Genomic DNA, 25,232 nt, shown 5'->3' with positions numbered 1-25,232 from the left:
ATAAATGTGTATGTCACAACTGTTCCATAAAGCTCTACAAGAGCGAGAGGAACAATCAGAACAAGCATGCCAACGCTTTGAAACAAATATGTGTGTTAGATATTTTGTTTGGTATAAACAGTAACATCACTAATTAAAAGTAGCTGTTACGACCTATCTTTATTCAAAACAATATAAATGATTTTACTTCACTGGGCTAAGCGAAGTAACATATTCCTTTATTATTACAAAATGTACAGCATAATAAAAACAGTAACAAGCATTTTGGGAAGAACAAGTGCATTTTCTATGAACTCGGAAGTACTAAAAGTATTGAATAAAGAAAATTAAGAATAGATTCTAATTGCAAGTATCAACTTACATTGCATTGTTTTAATACTTGAAAAAATTTTAACGAATTGTTTTTTCTTAAAAAATATTTTTGTACTATATTTAAATAATATTATTACTGCCGATTCTCCCAAATAATTTTGAAAATAACAATTTTTCTTTTAAAAAAAAAATTTAATATTTATCAGTTTTATGAATGAATATGTCTAAATATAACAAAAATTACAGCATCTTAAAAACAAAAACAGTGGAATTACAATTTTTTTGAAATATTCCTATACGGAATATATACAAATTTCGTAAATAAATCCAGTTTTCATTTGTGCGTATTCCACTGAATTGTACTTTTGTAACCACACCCTGTTAAAATCAACCACTATTAAGCTGGGTAACTTATGGGTTTACCGCGAATACCAACCACCATTTACGAGATAAATAGTTCGGAAGCATCATGACCCGACAGAATGGAGAAGAAAAAAAATAACTGCCTTTTGTAGTAGTAAAAAAATCATTGCCCAATAATTTGGATGGTTTTACAGCGTTATTAATATACACTTCCTCTTAACTTTTCTCACGTAACATAATTTTATTTGACATTTTTTTTCTTTTGTTGCTTTTAATAAATTTAACAAAATAATAAATTGAATTTAAAATAATAATAGGCATCAAATACTCCAACTGTTCATTCGTTAAGCACTTATAATTTGGTGTTAAAAATATTAAATTATAATACATGCACAGATTTATTAATTTCTATAAAACTTTCTAAATTGTTCCCTCCTTCCTCTAAAAAAAATTTTCTTCTGACCTAGGCGCTCTTTCCTCCTAGTAACTTTGTTTCTTCCCTATCCTTTTGACCAAGCCTTTTGATTTCGTCACCTTCAATGCGTAACGACATTTGAATTTGCTGCCGAACACTGCAAACGAACATCTTGTAATGACATTTTTATGAAAGTAGAATTTAAAATTATAAATTTTAAAAATATCAACTTATTACAATAAATAGGCCACTATTGTAACAATCAACAGCGTAATCGATTGTCGGGAACATTAATTTTGCAATAAAACATTTGTGACAATTCAAGGAATGAAATAAAGGAACGCCTTACAATTCTATGGACAGTAGATGGTTTTTAAAAAAATCTAAAAAAAAAAAAATAAGTGGGGAAAAAAGAAGTTGATTAAAACTGAGCAGTGGTCATCCTTGGCATCAAATTTTTTACTCAAGAGATGCTGAAAGAAAAGGAGGCGAGGGAAGGGTGGTGTGCGCACAGGAAATGACAACATTTTGGAAAAGCGATGATTGTGTCCTGCCTGTTCCATTACCGAGAATCGGCGAAACAAACGATTGTCCGAGAAGAGACAAAAAATGCATTGGACTGCCGTAAGGGCCTAATATAAAACAATAGCGCATCTGCCTCTCGACAATTACGCCAAAGTTACGCGGCCGCTAGAAAATATTGACGCTTTGTCTGGGACTGCCGGCTCATGAATACGAGAGAATGCCGCCTGTCACTGCCCGCCACTATAAAATCATAAATACCCCCCACACACACCTCCGATCTTTTCAGCAAAAAGGATGTAGAGGAGATGGAGAGGGAGGGGGGCAAAGTACCTCTTCTACCTTTCCTGTACCTCTTTTTTTCTAGGTAAAATTGAGTGAAAAATCATTGAAGAAAGCAGGAAGAAAAATCAGGTAACGTTGAGGAATTCAGACGTTTTTCTTTGAGCGCTCCGCGATTGGAGTTTGGGTTACTGATTGGTGACTCAGTTTGCTTGATTCACCCCGCGGCAGACATAATTTTTTTTTTAAAGAAAAAAATATGAAAATTTAAAATTTAATAATTTCTAAATTATTCGTTTTTGTAACTTTAAACATAACTATGCTATAACTACTTTGTTCTATATTAGGCACACATTCGTTAGTTGTGTATCAGACGGGGCTTAACAAAAATCTGAAAATTCTCAATGCTTCAGCCGGTTATTAATTTTATCCTAGTGGACTTGTTTTGAAAACATTTCATTCACATAAGTAAAATGAAACATATAGAATAAAAACATTACATGATAATTAAGAGGCCCTTCTCCCGATCGAACGCGACTGCCGAAGAGGTAGAGACGGGGAGTGATGATTCCAAATATGATTTTTATCCTTTTTATTAAATTTTCACAAAAAATTAACGATGGAAATTTACTTTATTTGGCAGTATCTTTCGATGCATGCAAAATAAAAAACCGGCCCACAGTCACAATATGAAATATAAAGCGTGCGGTATTTTAGATTTTCTATTAATTTTTTGCGATCAAATTCACCAATGCATTTCTGCTATCAACAGTTTTTGAAAAGTAGTTAAATAGAATGCAGTTAACAGTTCTTAGATTTTTGATAAGTATCTTTGTTTTTATGCAATTAACATTAAATTAATTTTTTAATGTCATTCAAATCAATTTTCATCAGTTTAAACTACAACAAAATTAGATTTTAAAAATCTAAAAAATAAAAAACTCATAATTTCAAATTACTTACTCAAAACCATAAAAACACTTTTTTTTTTTTTTTTTTTTTTTTTTTTAAAGTTTGGAGGAAAAATTCATAGAAGTTCTAAAAATTAACAAGCGCTATTTCTTTTAATCGGATAAATCGACTCATTTGTTTTCTACCCTTTCTTTTTAAGGAATTGTGCTGTCTAATAATATTATAGCATTAAAAGTTTGTTAAGTACAGCAAAAATATTAATAAAACACAAATTACAAATTTAACCTAAAATCCAATATTGCGAGGGTAGAGGCCTCTTTACAACATTCAGTTGTAACTATCCTTCTTTCTTAATACTATAAAAACTTGGCAATCACTTTAGTTTGTCTGGTACCAACAGTGTGGATAAGTAGTCTATATTATATACTACAACAACATTATTCAAATAACAAATGTAAAAGTAAAGTGAAAAAAATAATAAAATCAATTGAAGAAGTGAAATTCGAATAGGTATTTTTGAAGGAGTTCAGTCAATAACGAAAAGTCTTAGATATTAAGGATGGAACAAAAGGAGAAATAATTTAGTTTAAAAACCACAGAAAGAAAAACAAGAATTTGAAAAGAAAAATAATAAAATCTGAGGTTAATGGTATATCTTGCTGAAAAAAAAGATTTTTTTTTTTTTTTTAAAGTTCTTTTCCTTGTCCTTAATGTTTTCCACTTTCCTTGATGAGAGCTTCTAAAATGTATAAGACTTTTGTCTACAGTTTAAAAAGGCTCAAAGCATATTTTTTTCAAATAATACTGAAATGAATCAAATTTTCTTTTTCAAAAGTCAAATACCCGTTAATTAAAAACGCCTGTTTTTCAAAGATTATTTTAATCAATTAGTAAATGATTAATAAATTCTAACTGTCTATTAATGATTAAAGCTAACCAAACTTAGAATTAGAAAAAAAGGTTTACGGAACGAGCTAATCAATAAGACATCTTTTAAGATGCTTTCGGAGATTAAGCTTCTCACTAATTTAAATAAAAATAGTTTTCTTTAAGTCAATTAAAAAGTTGTAATAAACTTATTTCAACATGTTTGAACACAGAAAAATAAACTTTTTATTACAATTTAACATAAATTATCATAATAAAATAGATCGTTTCCCTCTTACAAGAAAGTTTTATTTAACACTAGAAAGACTGAAATACCTATATTGCCCAAAGACAGTCAAAATGACTGCATTGTGAAAGAATAACTAATGTATAAAAAAATAAATTTTAATTAATTTTTAATATTTTTGATATTATTTTTCAGTTATATAGCAAGTTATTAGAAAATATTAACAATAAAAAAATTATATGCTGTACAAAAGTCACAAAATTCTAAGAAATTATGTCATCATTGTTTTTCTAATTGAAATTAAAAAGCAGTCAAAATGACTTCCTTAGGCAATCTGGTGTTTAATACTTTAAATGCGTCTCATCCACGCAATTGTTATTGCATTACTATAAAATTCATTTTAAATACTAAATAGTTAATAATTTAAGTGTCAATTAAACACAACAGTGTACATTATTATAGCAAAGTAACGTTTTTGTTGATCTAACGGTCTTAAAGTATATTTAAGTTATTACACATAAGAAATATTCTTAAAATAAAAAGACATTTCATTAATCTACACTTTAAATGTAAGTAACATCGATGTTTTAAAAGACGCATTACTTTCAACATTGAACAAAGTCAAAGGAATTAAATATTTTTCAATATAAAGGGGAGGAAAAACTGAATTTTAGTAGCTCAAGAGTTCAGTTGCAAAACTGATGAGGGATATCTTATTAAATTTGAGATGCAATTAGCTTTAAAGTTTTTAAATATATATGTTTAAAAATATACGTAAGTATATAGGAATAAAAATGTTTATAAATATATGAATAAAAGTGTACATAATTAAATGATTAAAATGTAAATCAATGCATTTTGAAAGATATATGATGAAGAGCTATATTATTAAAATATATATATGATGATAGATATATGGTTTAAATACATATTTTTTTCTACTATAAATTGCGTAATGTAAAGTCTAGACACAATTAATTAGTGTTTTATACTTGTAGAAGACCTAAAAAATCTTATAAAATTAAATTTTATAAAATTGTTGATTAAAATTGTTACTCTACTCAGCTTTTAAATTAACGAAATTCTGTGGGTGTAGTAAATTAAATGACTGATATAAATTTATAGGTTCATAAATTTATTATTATTATTAACATCTAACTCTTGTACATATTTAGATATAGCATTTTGTTTCAATTTTATTTTAACAGTCTTGGGTTGAAACTCCATATTAAACAATTATTTTATAAATATTTGAGTGATTATAAGCTTATTAATTACTTTCCACTCTTTGAAAACCTCACTTTTATTTATTCAGTTAACTTTAATTATTTGAAAGTATTATTTAATTAAATACTTTTAATTATTAGTAGATATAAAGCAAATAGTTTCTCCAAATCATCAATTTAAACTTATCAAATATTTGTCTTTTAAAAGAATAAGTTTTACAGCAGAAATAATACTTTTAGACCTGTCAGTTACTTTCAATTGATTTCAAATATCACTTCTAAATGATTGATTGTTTTAAATTATTTATCAAGATTAAAAGTTATTAATGTTGTTTAATAATAAAAACCATTAATCCAATAACGTTATCATCTTCAAAAACATCAATGTAAAGGAATCAGAATTATCATTATCATCATGAAAGAAATAATGATTTTAAAATGAATACTTAAGTTTATTTTTTTTAAATACTTTAAAATGCATTAATTTTATTTAATAGTAAAAACTATTAAACAAATAAACGTAATTATCTCCCAAAGCATCAGTGTAAAGAAATCAAACATTTGTCTAATAAATATTAGAATAAGTTTAACAGGAGTAATGATCGTGAGTCACGATCATTCAGACACCGTGACAAGAAGACTCGACAGATAGGCATTAAATGACAAACGATTTGCTACTCCTGTTCATTAATTGATTAGTGGAACATAAACCAGCTATATACTGAGATATTAAAAGGATAGCGTGAATATGTTATACCTACATCAATAGTCAAACATGTTATTTGATTGATTGGAAAATAATAAAATGTCAAAAAACTGATTTAATTCAAAGTTAAATCAATTAAGTGAATTTGACAATGTAAATTTGTTGTTTTATGTGATTTGCAATTAATTGCTGTTGGGATAACGAGATTTGTTGCTTCAAAAGATTTATGATGCTACAATTTTATTCTTTTTTTTATATATACGCTAAATAATTTTCTTTTAATTGTAGGTTTTAGCATTTCAGAATTAGGAACTAGATCATATGATTTATTAACTATTATGCATTTATGCCTAAAGCTATAGATATAATTTAAACTCACACTTACAGGAAATTTTGGCATACTGTATTCCGGAAAATTGTGAAGTGGAACATATTTTACTTATTTATCTTAACTTTAGAAATTGTGAAAGCTCTTAGAAAAGGTAAATAATTTCAGTAAAAATGCGAAATTTATTCCAAGTATATTAAACAAAAATTATTTAATGCTTAATTCCTTTTCAAAAACACGAGTTGTGAAAAATTTCAAAATTTTGCATATTTCGAATGTACAGTCTGAAAACTGAATTCCAATCCTATAAACAAAAGCAGTGTGAAAAATTTTAGTGTATCTCAACACCAAAAATGCTACCAACACAAACTAATTTACTCCACGGCGGTGTAGTGAAGCGACAATTCTTAGGACCTAGGTGTTTCACTACACCAAGAGTGTTTTTTTTTACACTACTTGGTGTAAAGTAACCGCCAGCATTTTGATTATTCAATAACACTAAAATTTATAATTACAATAAAACATAATGCATGTAAGAGTCAGTTATTTTATGACACATTATTGTTAATAAAGCATTTGCATAGCACTAAAAGAATATTAATACGAATTCAAACAAAACTTAACAAAATCGAAGAGGATGGAAATAAAATATTGTAAAATATGTTATACAATTGACCTTTTTATGAGAATATAGTTATCTTTACTATTCAATTAAGAGAACAAATACCTATTTATCACAATTTAGTGGTTTCTGAGGAATTTTTATCACCGTGAGAGTGAAATCATACTTTCATATTCCTTAAACAAAAAATATCGATACTCTGACAGTTGAAAAACTTTCCCTAAGATTAGTGAAAAGAATTTATGAGTGTAGTGAACTTGGTATGAGCTTTATCATTTATTAGAGTTTAGATTACTCTTTAAATTGTGTGTTAATGCTCGATTCGATCATTAACTTGAAATAACACACAATTTTTTGACTTTTTCAACACAAAATTAGGACAGATATTGCACCACAGTTTTTGCAGTATATTGTAGTATACAGAATATCTTATGCGAACAGTATCTTTCCAATAGGAAATATATACAATCATTATAGATACATTAAATAATCTATATACTCCTAGAGATTATTATTACTAGAAATCATTTCTTACTAAAAATGACGAGATTAACGTCAAAAAATACAATACAGTTATAAAAACGAGATCTGTAAATTAGTTGCTACAAAAAATTATCTGCTTTTACTTAAATATGTTTAATGTACTATTTTTACTATTTTTAATAAAATGAACTGTGTAAATATGTAAACATAACACTTTTGGACAATATATATATATATATATATATATATATATATATATATATATATATATATATATATATATATATATATATATATATATATATATATATATATATATATATATATATATATATATATATATATATATATATATATATATATATATATATATATATATATATATATATATATATATATATATATATATATATATATATATATATATATATATATATATATATATATATATAGATAGAGAGAGAGAGAGTCTAAAGTAAGTAAACGTGTGAAATTGGGAAACTAATTTTAACATTTTTATTTTACCAGAAATACGTGAAGGAAAAGTATATTAAGTCTAACAACCCTTAACAAAACACATCCTCGTTCCTAATGCCTGCACAGAAAGGGGCTCACGTATTTAGGATAAAGTTTTATGTTTTATCTCACACACTACAACTATTTAAAATAGTCAAAAAGAATTTTCAGAGTTCTTCCATGTAGTAATATTGTAAGTAATTTTAAATTATGACTTTTATGAAATCGAAACAAAATCTTTGACAAAAAAGCTAATATAATAATTTGAAGTATGATATACAATTTGTAGATAAAATTGTACTATATATTTATTTTTGTTATTAAGGTCACTAAATTAGTATCTGATATTGAACTACCAAACTCTACACATCTATATACTTCCATATTTACAGTGTTAGAAATTTTGTAACGCATTGAACCACAACATTAAGCCAACTTGCTGTTACCCTAATACGGATTTGAACCATATTTTCTTACAATTTAAGCCATTTTAAACTTAAAAACAAGCATTACTCAACGGATATATTGTATCGGTAATACTCAACAGGCATTATTCAACGGATATATAGTAGTTCAATTTAAAACATTGAAGTTGCATACACAGGATAATACTAAAACATACTGAAATATTATGGTTTAACGTTAAGCAAATTTCTTTGAAAGTGTATATAGTGTAAGCAACCGAATAAGTAAACAAAAAATACTGTCTTTAAAATTCTAGAAGAAAGTTATATGATGTAAGAGAAATCTCCTCGTGCTCCTTTCAAAATAAAGATAAAATAAAGGGTCTATGGAGCTTGATGATCAATACAAAATTCATAATATATTTTTAGGATGCCGGTAATTGATGAGGTTCAATATAACTAAAATCAGATCTGTTTAATGATAAAAATTAGTAAAATATACATGGGAACTTCTTAAAAGGGTTTAAATATGAAGCTTGAAATTTATCATTGTTTATCATTTACAGCAGAGTACATAATAAACTTAAAAACAATGAAAATTTTAATTAAAAATCTATCAGCAAAGCAAACCCTATTTTTTCCTTCAATTTTTTTAATAGTTAAACAAAAATTTCTAAAAATCCACTTTGATAGTAATTCAAAAGTGCTAAAAATGTCTTGATTTTCTTGAGTAGTATGTTAGTAAAAATTTGATCAGCTTCAAGAGAATTAAAAACAGAAGTTAATCAAGAAACACCAATAACTTTATGAATTCACAAATGAAAGTTTTGTGACTTTTGCCACTAATTTTATTTGAAATCACATTTACGAAACAAAGTAGTTTTCATGAATGAAATTCGATAATCGCACTTGTTTTACCAAAAATTTGAATTATTTTAAGCTCATTTTTTACGTATAGTGTGGCAAAGTTTTCACTGCAAATTCTATAAAAAAACAAAGTACATTTCACACATAAAAAGCCATGAGAAAGAAAATTAAAAATCATGAAATGTATATGTAATATAATTGAGCACGTGTATTTGTTCTACAATTGAGCTGGTTTATATTCTGGTAGGCAGATCATTTTAAGTCTCTTTTAGTATAGCAGACTAAAAAAAAAATATTAATGAGAAAAAAAATTAAACATTTGAAGTTAATCAAGAAACACCAATAATTTCATTAATACGCAAAAAAAAATTTCACGCTAATAAATGTCTATCACCATCCTTAAATAACTTTTAAAGGATTGTTAACGAATAGAAATCGACAATAACATCTTTTCATCTTAAAATTTCAGTGTATTTTTTTCTGCTTGTTTTTCTATTTTGGTCATTAAACTTTCAGAATAAATTCCAAAAAAAAAAGAAAACTTTAATGTAAATTTAAAGCATCAAAACATTTGAGAATGAAATTAAATCATATCATTTATATATAATATAATTGAGCCTTAATTTGTGAAGAAAAAAAATTTATAAATAGGGGAAAGTGAAGAAAAATGGGTAGCTAAAATTCGAAGGCCTTTCTTGGCTTTTTCAAAACAAAAAACAGAAAAATTTCCCTGACTTTTTTAGTTTTTCCGGTGGGTGGACACTCTGCTTTAAAAAATTTTAGAAACAGATGTAAATCTTAGAAACATCAGAAATTTCACTTACACTGAATGCTAATGAAGCACTTTTCAAAAGAAAATTTTGCTTCTTCGGTAAATGTGTAGCATCATATTTATACGATTTTTTTAAAAATAGCTTTCGCAAATAAATTTCAGATTTTTTTCTTCTTATTTCCCCATTTTGTATATTAAAATCTTTTTTACAAACTCAATTAAAAAAAACTATTTAATAAATGTAACATTTGAGAATGAAATTGAATTCTATTATGTGGTGTGGTACAATTAACTGAGAATATATTGTTCAACAAAAAGGAGAAAAGAAAAAAAAAGGAAACTTTTTTTCAAAAGAAATTTTCCTTTAACAATGCAGTAAAGAATAACAATTCAATGATCCACTTTAAGTTATTAATTAGTGTTCGACCTTGATTTCCAAACTTATTGCAAATGAATCAGTGCCTGAATCATAAAATTCGAAGGGTATCATCAGTCTTCAGTGTTTCGATGCAGAATTATCGACAGGTGGTAAGTAGGGTACCTAAACTTTCACCTGACACACCAAAAGAAAAAAATATATAAATCCAGCACACACCCGCCCCCAAATTGCCACCTATTACAGAATCTCCTCACTGATGAACAAAACGGCTATTCTGCTAGCAACAGGTGTTTCACCTGTGGTTCAGGAAGTTTCACTTATATGGGTTAAAGGGGAACATATATGATAAAATTATATAAAATTGTATAATATTGCTATAGTACAGTTGTTTCTTAACCACACAAAATGCATGTGATTTTCCAATTTCTCGAAAGGGAATAGGAGGCAAATTTCTAATAAATGAACTTCATCAATTTATTTTACATACATAAAAAGTATGCGAATTTTTAAAAGATCAAAAGGGGGGTTAAGAGCAGACTTTTAAAAAATCATTAAAAATAATTTTATCTATATATTTTAAACACATAAAATGTATACGAATCCTTAATTTATCAAAAGGGATAAGAGTGAAATTTTCAATTAAAAAAATATCATCAATATACTCCAAAAACCGTAAATTTATGTAAATTTTTAATTCATTAAGAAAAAAATAAGAAGAAAAAAATATCATTGTATTCTACATTCATAAACTGTATGTAAATTTTTAATTTCTGACAAAAATCAATAATGTTTTTCTCGTTTATGCTAAATTTTAAAACTGTGTATGATTTCGATTCAAGTTGCGCTAAAATAATGTTCATATCACATGCACGTAATCTAAATCCATCTTCTCAGAAATGCCTAAACCTAATATGAGCTAAACTTTTATTTTCTTAAAGCTGTCTATTTAAATGCTTAACCTAAAAAGGTTAAGGTAAAAAAAGACTACATCGATCTGTTGAGGTACGATGATTCTAAAATACGCAAAATGCTTGTGAATTTTCAATTTCTCAGCAAGTTTTATGAGTAAAACATACAATAAGCAAATAAAGGAAATAGCTTCATAAAGTATCATACTAAGTTCTGAAAGTGGTACATGAATTATTCTATTTGCAGAGATATTTATAAGTTTGCATCCTAAGAGCAGCTTTTTTCTTGAAAAAAAGATTAAGTCAAGAAGATGATATTTCTAAGTTTAAGGCAAATAATAATGATTCTAAAAAACCCAAAATGTGTGTGATTTTTAAATTCTCAAAAAGAATTAGGAGTACAACTTCCAATGAACAAACAAACAAATGTCGTCATTGTATTCGACGATCATAAAATATGCAAATTTTCCAATTCTCATAAATAAAAAGAATTTCATCAATGTATTTTCGTAGGTTTAAGTGCAGTATGAATTTAAATTTTATTTAAGTGTTAGTAAAATTCATAAGGTTGTATTCAAACGCCCATTTTAAATTTTTTTAATTTAAGAGTTTAGTTCAAAATATTTATAAGTTTAAGTAAAATAATAATGAATCCAAGTACAGAAAATGAATATTCAAAGTAGCATTTGACTTTCCTTTTAAAGAAGTCTTTGAAAATTATATTAAAGTTGCAGAGAAATATAAAAAATTGTTTTCCAAGACTGTAACCTGTAAACTAATAAACATTTGTACTCAAAACAGTTCGTATTTTCACAGATTTCGAGTCCTCGTTAAGATACTTACTAAAATTAAAAATGGAAGACACATTCAATAAAAAGTGCTTTCAGTATTCTATGTTTTCCAAAAATTCACTCTGTACATTGTGTATTTTAAATAAGATGTTGAAAAAAAATGTTTTTAATACATCTAGAACCTTTTATTTCATATCCTCGAAGCAGGAAATTCGATAATAATCCAGTTAATCAACACATTAAATGTAGTTTTTGTAGGTAATTTCATTCATTTTTCAATAAAAATAATCGCTCGGAACTTTTAATTACATTAAAAAAAAACTTGAATTACGGAACAAATTCGTGTAAAATTAATCAAAATATATTCTGTTATATATTAATTTATATTAAAAATTTGAAACTTTAATAATACATGTTTTAGTGCACCATTTTAAATATGTATGGAAATAAAAAAGTATTATATTAAATATTTGTCCTCGATCATGGATCATGGGTAAATACTTAAATTTAATTTTTTTTAAGTAACATGTTAAAATATTTTTACAATCTCTCACAATTTATAACAACTTTCATAAAACAATCCTAGCTCCCAAAATTCTATTTTGATAATGCATTTTTCATAATAACTGAAACATTTTAGGATAGAGTCTTCTTTATTTATGCATTAAAAGATTGTAGTGGGTAACCGTTATATAACAGTTTAATTCATGGATATGATATAAACTTATATTAACGAGAGAGAGAAAATTAAAGAGTATTAATCTGTTTAAAATTTGTATTTTACACAACTTCAGGATACTAACTTTGTATATTTTTTTCCCTTGAGATTGAAAAGTTTGCTATTACGTTAAAGAGATTTTTTTATTTAAAAATAATAATAAATAAATAAATAAATGAGAGGCAAATTACTTTCATAAATCGAGATCTAATATCGAGATTAAAACAAGAAGTGAGGTTGGAATGAATTCAAGAAATCCACAGAGTTTTTGTTTCGATTACTATCAAATATTTAAAAGTTTTGTAATATAATAAGAAACGATCAATAATATGTTTGACATTTGTTGCATACTTAGCAACTATTTTCAAGTACAATAATTTTTAAGTTATTTCCAATGAGACATAACAAATATCATCATCAAAACATTGTTGCAAAAATCCATAAATTGATTAAACTGTAACTAATAACTAAAATTTAATTTAATAATTTGGATTTAAAAATTTCATTATTACATTCTATTTTATTCAATTAATGTTGCACTGACTATATACATGAAGTATTTTGACTCCTCTTCAGTTCCTTCCCAAAAAGTACATGATTATTTTTCTGAAGAGGCGATTTTGAATTATATTTTCCCCTTCCAATTTTTTAGCACAAATATTATTTAGAAAATAAAATGCTTCTTATTAATATATATTTATTTAAATCTCTTAAGAGAATGAAATTTATCTACTGTTTTAACTTTGTTAAGTAACCTAAGTGCGAATTTCAAATTTCACATTTCAATACATTCTATGCAATTAAAAGTAAAGACATGAATACAGAGATTACAAAATAAAGAAAACAAATGCATACTTTTATGCATTATTTTTTGTGTGGATCCTTTATTTTAAGGTGTACCAGTTAACTGCATTTGAAAGTATTTGATTTCAGACTACTGACTTTTGCCAATTTTGGATATTCGAGATTTTTTCTAAAATTTTAGTACTTGTCAAGATAGCAAATGCTAAATTTAACTATTTCTCTGTATTGTAATAAAACTCAAGAGTATTTCCTTTAGGCCACGCTGCCTTATTAGACATTAGTAAAGGATGTATAAAAATAATCATATTTTTAATTCGCAGTTTAATTCGCAGTTTCATTCGCAGGTAATGTTTGGACACAAAATAACACAGATTTAAACTTGATTACGTAAGATTTAAAGAAATGACGAATTTAAGTTTGCATTACGTAACAGCAGGAGATAAAACAAATATGCATGAACGCCATCTTCCGATCATATTTATATTGCATTTAATTACATACATCACTTATTTAAATAAACAAATTCTTTTGCATCATTCTCTCTTCTTATAAGGAAACTTGAAATAGTTTTCATGGGTACAGCAGCTTATTAAATTTAAAATTTAAATCATTGCCTTCCAAAGGATACCTTTTTTTTTGCAAATATAGTTATTAAAAAAATTTTAAAGTAAAAATTTGATATATATATATATATATATATATATATATATATATATATATATATATATATATATATATATATATATATATATATATATGTTCCCCTTGTTGAAGTTTCCCCTCAACTTAAACCATAATAACAAGTATACAAATCTGTAAAATGTGTGCGACAATTTTTTTCAAGCGCAATGTAAAGATTACAACAAATGAATTTGAAAGATATTATGGTTCAGCAACGCTCTCAAGTTTCTATAACAGGGAAGCATTTCGTAAAAGTAGCATTGCTTTGCCATTATCTGTCTCATTTTCTTTCGCTTTTTAAGAGTTTTGAAAATTATTAATTACGTTTTCTTTTTTTCTTCTCTTTTTTATTTTGCATTTCACCACATATATATGTATAATTTTGAGATTTAAATTTAAAAAGAGACAGAAAATGAAACAAATAATGGCAAAACAATGCTACTTTTATAAAATGCTTCCCTCTTATAGAAACTTGGGATCGTTGCTGAATAATAATGTCTTTCAAATTTATTTGTTACAACTTTCACATTGCGCTTTAAAAAAATATTACATTTTACGGATTTGTTTACTCGATATTATAGTTTAAGCTGTGGTGAAACAAATTAATTTAACACTTAATTAAGGTGAAATAAATTTGTACAATAAATTTTTGGAAAGTATAGTTAAAAATATAATTGTGGATATTGAAAACATTGTACATGTTTAATCTTTTTTCAGAATAAAAAAAAGAACTTTATTGCTACTGCACTTTCTCTAATGAAATGAAAATAATTCTGGATGCGGTGAGGATCTTAGGATGCCCGCAGAGATGAGGAGCATGCTAAGGAGAAATCGGATGAGTGCGGGTGGAGAAGAAAAAGATGCCGATGTTGTCACGCGCGGCGGACCGTGAAATCACGCATGCACGACAAAGGGCGGGACACCCTCAACACACACCGTGGTGTACGGAAGCTATCTTCTAACGGAGCTTAAGAATGAGGAAATATAATCCATTAGAAAGATAGGTATTTATTAATTCGAAGAACTAACGATTTTCAAATAATCAAAATGAGCAGAAATTAAAATTACAAATTTGATAATTTTGCAGGTATTATATTAAGGAAAGTTAATAAACAAAACAGAATAAGCCATTAGATTTTTTCAAAAATTTTTAAATACATACATAGTTCTATACTCTAGGACCAAAAAATCGAAGACCAAAAAAGCGCCAGAAAAATTTTCAACAGTATTGTTATAGTCCGTCGTTTAATGTAATAGCATCGATACTTTAATGAGTTCACTAATCATTTTAATGAGTCAATTCCAATGATTCCAAGGAATTCACTAATAATCATCATTTTCTCTATAGCTTAAAAAATTGGATGACATTTTCTTAGTTTGTAAGAGCATCATTAGTTTAGATACGCAATGGAATTCATCTACAACAAATATATTTCATTTTTAACTAAGAATTTTACTAGAGTGAGTCAAACTATTTTTATACAAATTTAATATTACTAAAGATAACTTTAAATAAATTAAAAAGTGTTTTTATTCCAAACAGTTTAGGTAGAAAACAAAATAAAACAAGCACTTTTCTTACATGCGTCTGACCATTCGATTCAACAACTTTATTTCGCTTTTAATAAATTTCCATCAGTGAAAAAAGTCTTTTGATTCCAATAATCGACAGTCGTTAATCAGATAACCGAAGAAATCTCAGTGTTATCATGTATACATGATTCCGTTAGTGAAAATTTAATGACAATAAGCTTCTATTAACCATCAGGGAGTTTACAAACTGTCTATGTCTACATGATTTAATTTTTTACTGGTGCATAAGTACAATAAATTGCTGTTGCTTAACCACTTAAACACCAAAGTTTCTTTTTGGATTATGTCTCTTTTTCGAAAGGATGAAAACTAGTAGCTCAATTACTAAATTATTAGCATTTATCTTAGACTGGCATTGGCATCCAGCAAAATGTTTTAATTATATTTAAATCCATATTTGGTTCTCAAATCATATAATTGTTACATTTTTAAACAAAATTTGTAGCTAAAGGAATAAAACACCCACTTAATACAGTCAAATATAAGTCGAGTCAAGCAGGTAAAAGTTTTATTGTATTGTATAGTGATGCAGAAGAAACAATTTTTATATTTATGCATAGAAGTTAATAATGCAAAAGTGTAATTATAATAAAAAAATTTCTATTTATAATTATAAGTTTCATATATATAATTTTTTTTATCTATTATCTTCTTGGTTGTGAAAAAAAAGATCCGTATTAAATTTGAATCACTTATGTGATGAAATTTTCAAAAGTACTATTGCACAAACTTAGGTAATCAAAAGTTATCCAATCCTTGAACTTTGAAAATTCCTTGGTTATAACTTAGAACATGTTTTAGATAAATAGATTGTTATGAACAAATATTTCTTGAATAAAAGAACTGTGAACTGCTTGTTTTTAAATCAAAAAATATGTTAATAAACATTCTTATCAGAAAAAGAAAAAAATTAGTAAATTTAAAATTTTCTTCTGAAATATTTAAGCATCGTTGTGTTAGACCGCGTATAATAGAATTATTAAAATCCTATCGTGAAAAGTTATTTGCTCATACATAGTGGGAGAAAATATTTATACATATTTGGAAAAGAAGTTTCAAAAAAGAATTATTAATTTTCAGAGTAATATATCTATACATTATCTGATCAATACAGTTTGCATTGTTATTCTTTGCTCCTTTAACGTACAAAAAACATTAAAAGGATCTTTCCTTGTTCCAAAAACCTAATTCTGCAAATAATTCATGCTGAAAATGCTATACTAATTTTACAACCTTTTGACATTGCTTAATAATTCTAAAAAAAAGATTTTTTTTTCTTTTTTTGCCACAAAAATGACATTAAAAGCCCACTCTGAATAATTTGTATCGGTGTCTACGGAGTTGAATAGTTTATATCATAGAGTTTATATTTTTTCTTGTATAATAATAAACTAATAAATATATAGGACTTCATAATCATTGGTATCTCATTGGTATCTCATTGTTAGCATTTGTAGTCCAAAAATTACTGGTGGGAACTATTTTCAAAGTGAAAAATATGTAAAATAAAATAAATATCTAAAAATCTACCAAACGAACCAAAGAATTTGCATTTTCTAAATTGTCTAAAGTGTTATTTTCTGTAAATTCTATTCATGACTACTTTAGAATTTTAATTTCTAATGAAGTCACAAGTCTATTTAAAGAATTAACTCTAATTGTTTTCTTGAATTCAAGATGCAAATTTTAATTTAATATGATGATCAATTACTTATTTATGAACTAACTGAATCCTAAAATCAAAACAATATTAAAAAAAAGCATAATGTCACATAAGCAGACAGTCTGTTTAAGCAACATAATTTGCGGCTTTTCTCCCTTTACACTGTGTGAAATTGAAAGAAGCATGCTTCATTATTTACAGTACCTTCAGAAAAAGCACATTGAAAAATTTACATCTGTGCCAACCATTCTTTGATTGGATGACCGAAAATTTGATTTAAGAATTATATGTTCCTAAATTTTAAATTTCAACCGAAATAAATAAGGTAAGAAGCTATTTCTGTTGACAGTAAATATTCTCATACCTACACCAGAGATTTGTTTAACTTAATTTATGAAAGTGCTTTTCTCAACAATGCATTTAGAGCGATCTATAACAGCAGAATGGATAATCTCAGAAAAAAACTATGATCACTATTTATTGCATGATGCAAAATATTTTAATTTTTTATATATAGTGTTTAAAGAGAACCCCTGCTTTACAAAACTGAATAGAGTAACAAAAAAAAAATGCATAACGCTTAGTTTAATTGATTTTATAAAATCTTTGTAAAAATAGGCATAGGAAAATGAATATTCCCCCTCCCCCTAAAAAAAAGAAGTAGAAAGATATACTTGATAATAAAAAACTTCACTTGCTTCATAATTGGCGAGTTTTGAGAATGAGCATTTGTTTTTGAGACCTCAAAACGTGTCAACTTTTAGCACTATCTTCCTATTTTTGCAGCAAATGAAATTTTATATCATCAAGAATACACAGAGGTAAACTTTACAACTTAGATCAGTGTCTCTTGAGATTTTGTCTTATGGGCCGAAAGTGTTCAATCATTTCATTGAATAAATTTTGTAAATTAATATTTTTTTTCATCATATATCTTTTTCATTTCTTTCATTCGGTGCCACAACTAATTACAGTTATTTTTAGTGTCCTTAAACACTGTTGAAAAACACTGACACAACTCATAAGCACAACATCAACTTGCAGTAGAACAAAAAATTGTTGAACAGTCTAAGTTGGCATTTCATAATTAATTTAAAATATTCTTTCGCAATTCACATTTTTTGTAATACTATTCACTCATATAACTAACCTTTCAGACAGAAATTACCAATCTACCACTCTCGACCCGAATTTGGGTTGGGGAGTTTGCCTGTTGAGAGACAAGTTTTTTGCCTGTTCGTTTGCTCTTCAACAAAGTTTTGATCTCCTAACTCGTCAAAATAAAAATTTCTATTACTTCTTTTCAAATAAAAATTAAAGTTCTTTTTGTAAATTTAAATTTTATGGGTATGTAATTTAAAAGAGAAATTGGTCCTTAACTTTATTTTGCATTTGCATTACCTCATGTTTCACTAAGCAATAGTAAATATTTAGTAAATAATACTAATTTCAAAATAGATCCTCGAGTCCCAAAAGCGATGCGAGATAGAATTTTTATTGTAAATAAATAAATAGAATAAGGCTGGGAATCCCTGATTAACAAGCATATTGTCAAATATTGAGACTCTCCCCTTTCTAGTGACGCAATACGTTCAACACACCCCAAAATCGTTTAACATCTACCTTAATAGAATAAGTAAATGTAAATTACCTGCACATCTGTAGAATATTTGAAGTATTTGCCAGCATCTGCGAGTTAACTATCCACGGATCATGGAGACAACACCGGTCCACTTAAGTAAACAAAGCGGACCTGTCCACGCACTCAGAAATCTATACGTGCCAAAATAATAGGCAATAACAACAACAAACAAGAGAAATTTCTGTCTCACAGCACACACCTTCGCGTCTTGGAAGCCAAGGAAGGCACTGAGCGGCATCGTTTGCTTACAATTCATGCTTGTTGAGAAAAGCGACATTATTGGATTACGCGTTAGTGACGTTTTTCAGTAGGCGGTTTCTGTATGATTAAACCACGCCCTCTGAGAATGGGAGTTGGAGGAACAATTCTTTTTATTAAAAATCTATTCTTTAACTCATTTTTTTATTCAACATTTCCATGCTTCTTTCTTCAATTTTAAAAGGTTAGGCTTTGTTATTCTCTTTCTGTCATTCCCCCCTCCTGACTTTATCATTTTGAAATGAAAATTACAATCAAATACGGTGCGTTATTCTTTATTGTAAGTTTCTTTATCATTTTCATAATAAAAAAATAGTTTAGAATCACCACATTTATAAGAAATTTTACAGTTATTTGCATTTTTATATGCCTGAAAACAATAACCAACAATCTAAATGTCAATTTTTGTGAAAAAATATGCAAACGTATTTTTTATGATTTGATCAAAAATAAGATTATTCAATACAAAACCTCAAAATATAATGAGAAATAAAAAATGAGTTATTGCTGTTTACTTTTACACGACACAAATTTTGTCTTCAAATCAAAATAGGTTTATTTCAAGAAGTTGTTTCGAGAAGAATTCACCGTTAAAATTTTGTATCACAGGCAAAATATGAAATAAAATGTTTTATTAAGAAATTATCAGACAATAATTTTAAAATCGATTCATTTAATGTAAACATATCTAAAATAAGATGGAAATTTAATTGATGTTATTGGCAAGAAATTCTTACTTGTTGCTCATTAAATCCCGCCGTTAGAGTTTATTAGACGCAGACGCGAAGTCATTAGTTTACGAATAATAATATTTCTCTCGAATGAAAATTTATATTGTAAATTCTATTTATGGTATTATGTCCACGATATTATGATTGTAGCAAAAGTGAATAAGTAATTTAAAACAAGCAATTACTCATAATCACTATTACTTACCAACAAAATGCAGTTGTAATTAAGATCTGATGCAAGCATAATTGTAATAGTAAATCATTATTATTTGTAAATGAAGAATTATGGTATCTTATAATTATGATTAAAATTGTTGTCTTTAATTATAACTACTTGTAAATCTTGTAATTGAATTAAAATTGTACTTAAGAAAACAACTAGTTCGCGTAACCTAACATTTCATTTTATCCAATTTCATTTCATTCATTTCACCCTACTTTGATATTACTAGGAGCGATAAAACGAGGAAAGTTTAATTATCACATTCATTAAAACTAGTAACAGCACTATTTAACTTATAACTGCAGTTTAATGTATATAAATGAAACTTTTTTGCTGATAATTACGATTAAAATTTTAATCTTTTATTATGCTTTCATGCAGTCATGATTGCAAGTATTTTATTGGTTGTAAGAGAGAATAACAGAATAAGAGATGGAGCTCACGTTTGACTTTTCCGTAATAGCAAATTTCGATTGAAAATTTCAGTTCCGCAGGACATTAACAATTGCAACCTCAGACAGTACATTTTAAGTAAAGCGACATACTTAAGCTCTTCGTTGTTTAAAGAATAATGGTTAATAACCGTTTAAAAGCAATAGGTTTTACATTTCTAGCGGTTTGTAATTGCTAAATAGATTGCTGCGAGATTATTATTAATAATTATAACAGAAAATATGCATAATTTTCAAAATCATTTAAAATGAAAGAACTTGAAAAGCTACATTGAAACATCCCAATTAAATCACATTTAAACCAAGCAAATTATGGTTAAAACGCCTTTTAAATTGCATGACATCACAACCAACAGAAAAGGCTTGTAGCTGACGATCATTACTTTTGACGTCACTCTACACTAAACATTCTAGCAAGTGCCTATTATCATTGTTTATATCTATCTTCATTATTTTTTTTTATTCGGATTTATTGCAAATTTAGCGATGGAAGATTCTGGAAAGCTTCAGCATCGTAGTTGTAACTATTGTTCAAGTTCTATGATCAAAGCTTCTGAGAAAAGCAGTAATGTAATTTGAAATGTATTATTGTTATGATTTATTTTTAATAATATTTCAATTTAATATGTACTATTTAATTAAAGTTTTAAAAAAGAGAAGTGAACATAGTTCTTTTGATCATGAATCTTTCTTTTTATCAAAAAAAAAATTTATAATAATAATAACTTTTCTCAAATTTTAAGAGAAGAAATAATTAGCAAATTCCGGTAACTGGTGGAACTATCACAACAGCCTCTCATCTCAATACACGTTTAAAGTTGACAAATAATTTTTTTGATGCAATAAAAAACTAATTTCAAAATATTTATCAAATAAAGCAAATTGCATAATGGTTTTTCGAAGGAATTGATTTGCATTCAAAATGTCTTATTAGTAAAATGAAATGTTCTATTATATATTTGTATTTTAATTAATATATGTTAAAATTTACTCTCCAATAAGACTTGGATTACAATTAGTTTCAATTTGGCTCTAGATCCAGTTTTATTATCAAGTTATCAAGTTTTTCTTTACTAGCCCCATAGTTTGTCCACATTAGTCCTGCTAGTGGGGACAAAAACAGCCTTTTTTTAATTAAATTTTAAGGAAAAACTAAACATTTTTGTAATTCCAGATGTAAGAAAGAATACTGGAAAACGTTCAAATCATTATTAAAACAAATACTTAATGAATTAAAAATTATATTCAATACAGTATTTTGACGAATTTCTAAAAAACGTCCACGCTAACCCCTCCCCCTCCTTTTCCTCTACTTTCGAGTAACTTGTCAAAATGATTTAAACATAATTTTTCAGCTAAGTTGCCAGATCACAAAATATAAAATTAAAGGGTAGTGGGACAATTTTTATAGAAATTTTTAACATTTACTGGATAATATTAATTATTTAATTGAATTATAGAGAAGGTGGTTGATTATTTATAAAATTTTAAACAATTTGCTATAAAGTATGGATCTAATTTTAATTTTTAAGGTTCGATTTGGATTTGCACTTGTCAAAAATATAAATCAACATAGGAAAAAAAAAATTATAACTATATTATTTTATTAATTTTAATACACTAATAATATTTTGTATAAATTTTAATTACACTTATTGAATAATTGCTGTATTAAGTCAAATTTTCGAAAAGTATGTCTATTTGTTTTCTGGATAAATAAATATTACTTCAATTTTTTTAATTCTATTTATTTCAGTAAAAATAATATTCAAATAAATGTTTTTAGAAACATTAGAATACCATGCAATTAATTTAATTACATTAAACTTAAAATGATTCCTTTTATCGTATACGTCAACAATGCAGATATATATTACTTTTTAAAAACATAAATCGAAAAAAATTCATATAATCGTCATGATTGCGAAGCAATATTAATTCGAAGGGGTAAATATTATTTAACAGAATTATATAATTGTGAAAACTAAAGATAATTAAATCATAATTAAATTTAAAAGCATATTTCGTATTTAGTATATAAGTTTGTTCTTATTAATACAAAAATAAGTTAGCCAGAAGTAACGAAAAATTAGATCCTTGCGGTATTCCATCCATTTGAATAAAAAAATATGTTTTCCAATATAAAGATAATATCAAAAAGACACAGATTAATTATAATTTCCCAGTAATAAATTTGAATGCAGGACATTTTTATAATCATTGTAATAACTCAAAAGAAAATCTTTGTGTTAAGAAAGTGGAAGCTCTCCTGGTCGCTCCGCTCACCAATTCCCGTAATTGCTCCTCATTCACTATTTTTTTTCCCCTTAAACTGCAATACTTTCCACAAAAGCACAGAACAAGTTTCAACTTTGAGTCTTGTAGAGCGACCAGTATGGTATTTTTACAAGTTTAACAGTTAGTAATTTTCAAACTAATTATCGAATGTTGAATTTTTATTCCATTGAACTCACAATACATTTTTCTACACGCCATCGCAATTTCAAATTGCTATGTCTTAAAGTTTTTGCGTAGCAAAACAAAGTGTAACGTTAAGTTGAACACCCAAAACAGGGTTGGCAGCCATTACGATTTTTTATTATAAAGAGATTTGATACCTTAGGGACAGTGGAAGTCACAACTAGAAAATGCAATTTTTATTCGATAATTTTGAAATTTTACAATGTTAAAAGCATTATAAGTCAACAAAAGCTTTAGGAATAAATAATTATTATTTTTCTGGTTACATATAAGTTTTTCAATTTCCGATATTTGAAAAGTTCCTTGAGAACGAGGCTCAATCTTTTTCTTACATTTTTACCAAAATATCGAAAACACTCTTTAATGTTAATTGCCCAAAAATTTTAATATTTGAGTAGGTCTAGGATAGAGAGACATAGTTTTTTCCCAATAAAAATAAAAGTAGTGAGAATAGAGATGCAAGAAATGTTTATGTAGATTTAAAATTCCCGTACATGTACTTAACATATTTTTAGCAAACAATAATGTAACATTGAAAAGAAAATAGGAAAAAGATAGTTTTAAATTAAACTTACAAGAGGCCATTTTCCCTTGAAGTTGAGAAAAACCTACCATCCAATACAGTAAAAAAAGTAAAATTAAAACATGGAAAATAACAAATTTCATGCAGTTAAACGTAATAAATAATATAATTTATCGCTCACGATAGGTTGCAAGAATGAATTTTATCATGAAAAATAAGTAAAATGAATCTAATACGCAAAATCTAATGTAGAGAGTTATTCCATTACTTTCGAAAAATGTAACCACTTTTTTGGTAAAAGTTTTCAAAGATTGTACATGTTTCTTGGAACCACCACATGCACTTACACATCTTGTGCTCTTCATTACGCATAATACTCTTCTCTCAGTCAACACACTAAATTCTGAGTCCATATTATTATTTAATCTGCTTTGCTAAACATGCTTTGTTTTGTTTTTTTTCCCCCGTGAGCTTATAAGTTTAGACTTTTTGATAACTTTAGATTTACTTATCAATTTTCTCCGTTTCTGGAAAAATCCTTTCCTCCGTTTTCAATATTTTCTGGCGAAATTAAAACCATAGATACCTGTTCTGATACGTTTTTTATACTGTTTTTGACTTACTAACTGCAAGAAAGGGAGCAATATCACGAATTTCTTTATATTAGCTTTCACCTTAAACTTAATAATTTGTAACCACAGATTTATTTATTTTTTTGTGTATGGAAATCTTATCTCTTTAAAGACCAAGTGGCCTGAAGAAGTGCGGACTACTTAACGACCGTCTGGGGTAAGTGGGGAACTCTGAAGGGTGAATGGGTAGTAGTGATTGGGAGGGGGTGAGCTGCTTGACAGTGATGCATAGGAACTCATTGACAGTCAAAAGGAAAGAGGTGTGCGAACTTCACGCTTTATTTAGAAACATTTTCCCCTGTGGTTTTAGAGAAACACAAAATCCTCTTAATTTGTAACAGATTTGTTGAATTAAAAATTCGGGAATGGCGGGCTTTTTGAAATCCCCGCGTCCACTAAAACAAATATCTTTTTAATAAAATTGCAATGTGTTAACTGTTGACTACCAAACGCAAATTTGTTATATAATTAAAAGTGCACCATCATAAATACCGAAATTACTGAAAAAAATTTGGATAAAGCCAATGATGTATAATGCTTTCTGTTAATCACTGATATTTTAATGATAATGTTATCATTAGTTCATAGAAATTTTGATTCTTGAATAAAAAAAAAAAAGATTAATATTTCTATCATTTAATAAACTTTTAATAGGTTTTTCTTTTTAAATATTTTATTTATTTCCGTTTTGTTCTCTATTATGCTGTTTGGCGTTTCTCAGTAATCAATTTTATTACAGTGTGCTTTTTATTAGTGAATTTTAGAGAATAGATAAAATAATTTAAAATACATTATATTAATAATGTATCTTTTAAACTTGAACGAGGAAAGTTGTTTCAGACTTTGTTTTACTGCAGCGAAAAAAATTTTAAATCTTAAAATTTCTATAAAAATTTCCATTTTATGCTC

General features: G+C 26.8%; 1 protein-coding gene across 2 annotated transcripts in view; it reads right to left on the bottom strand.

Moving 5' to 3' along the window:
* Nucleotides 1-25,232, bottom strand: part of dysf (neuronal PAS domain protein dysfusion) — a 138,894-nt gene that overhangs the window by 97,410 nt on the left and 16,252 nt on the right. Inside the window, exon 2 of one of the 2 annotated variants that reach the window (XM_071181282.2) lies at nucleotides 23,744-23,776. In XM_071181282.2, the coding sequence (XP_071037383.1) occupies nucleotides 23,744-23,776 (33 nt within the window). Of the gene's footprint in view, nucleotides 1-19,032; nucleotides 19,254-23,743; nucleotides 23,777-25,232 lie in introns of those variants that run through there. The other variant, XM_043038796.3, reaches the window with a different exon arrangement.

This window comes from Parasteatoda tepidariorum, chromosome 3 (genome assembly GCF_982258835.1).
Source record: "Parasteatoda tepidariorum strain Cologne lab strain chromosome 3, Ptep-v5.0, whole genome shotgun sequence".
Classification (NCBI taxonomy): Eukaryota; Metazoa; Arthropoda; class Arachnida; order Araneae; family Theridiidae; genus Parasteatoda; species Parasteatoda tepidariorum.
Note: the sequence above shows the minus strand (reverse complement) of the source record. Positions and strands in the feature narration are given on the sequence as shown.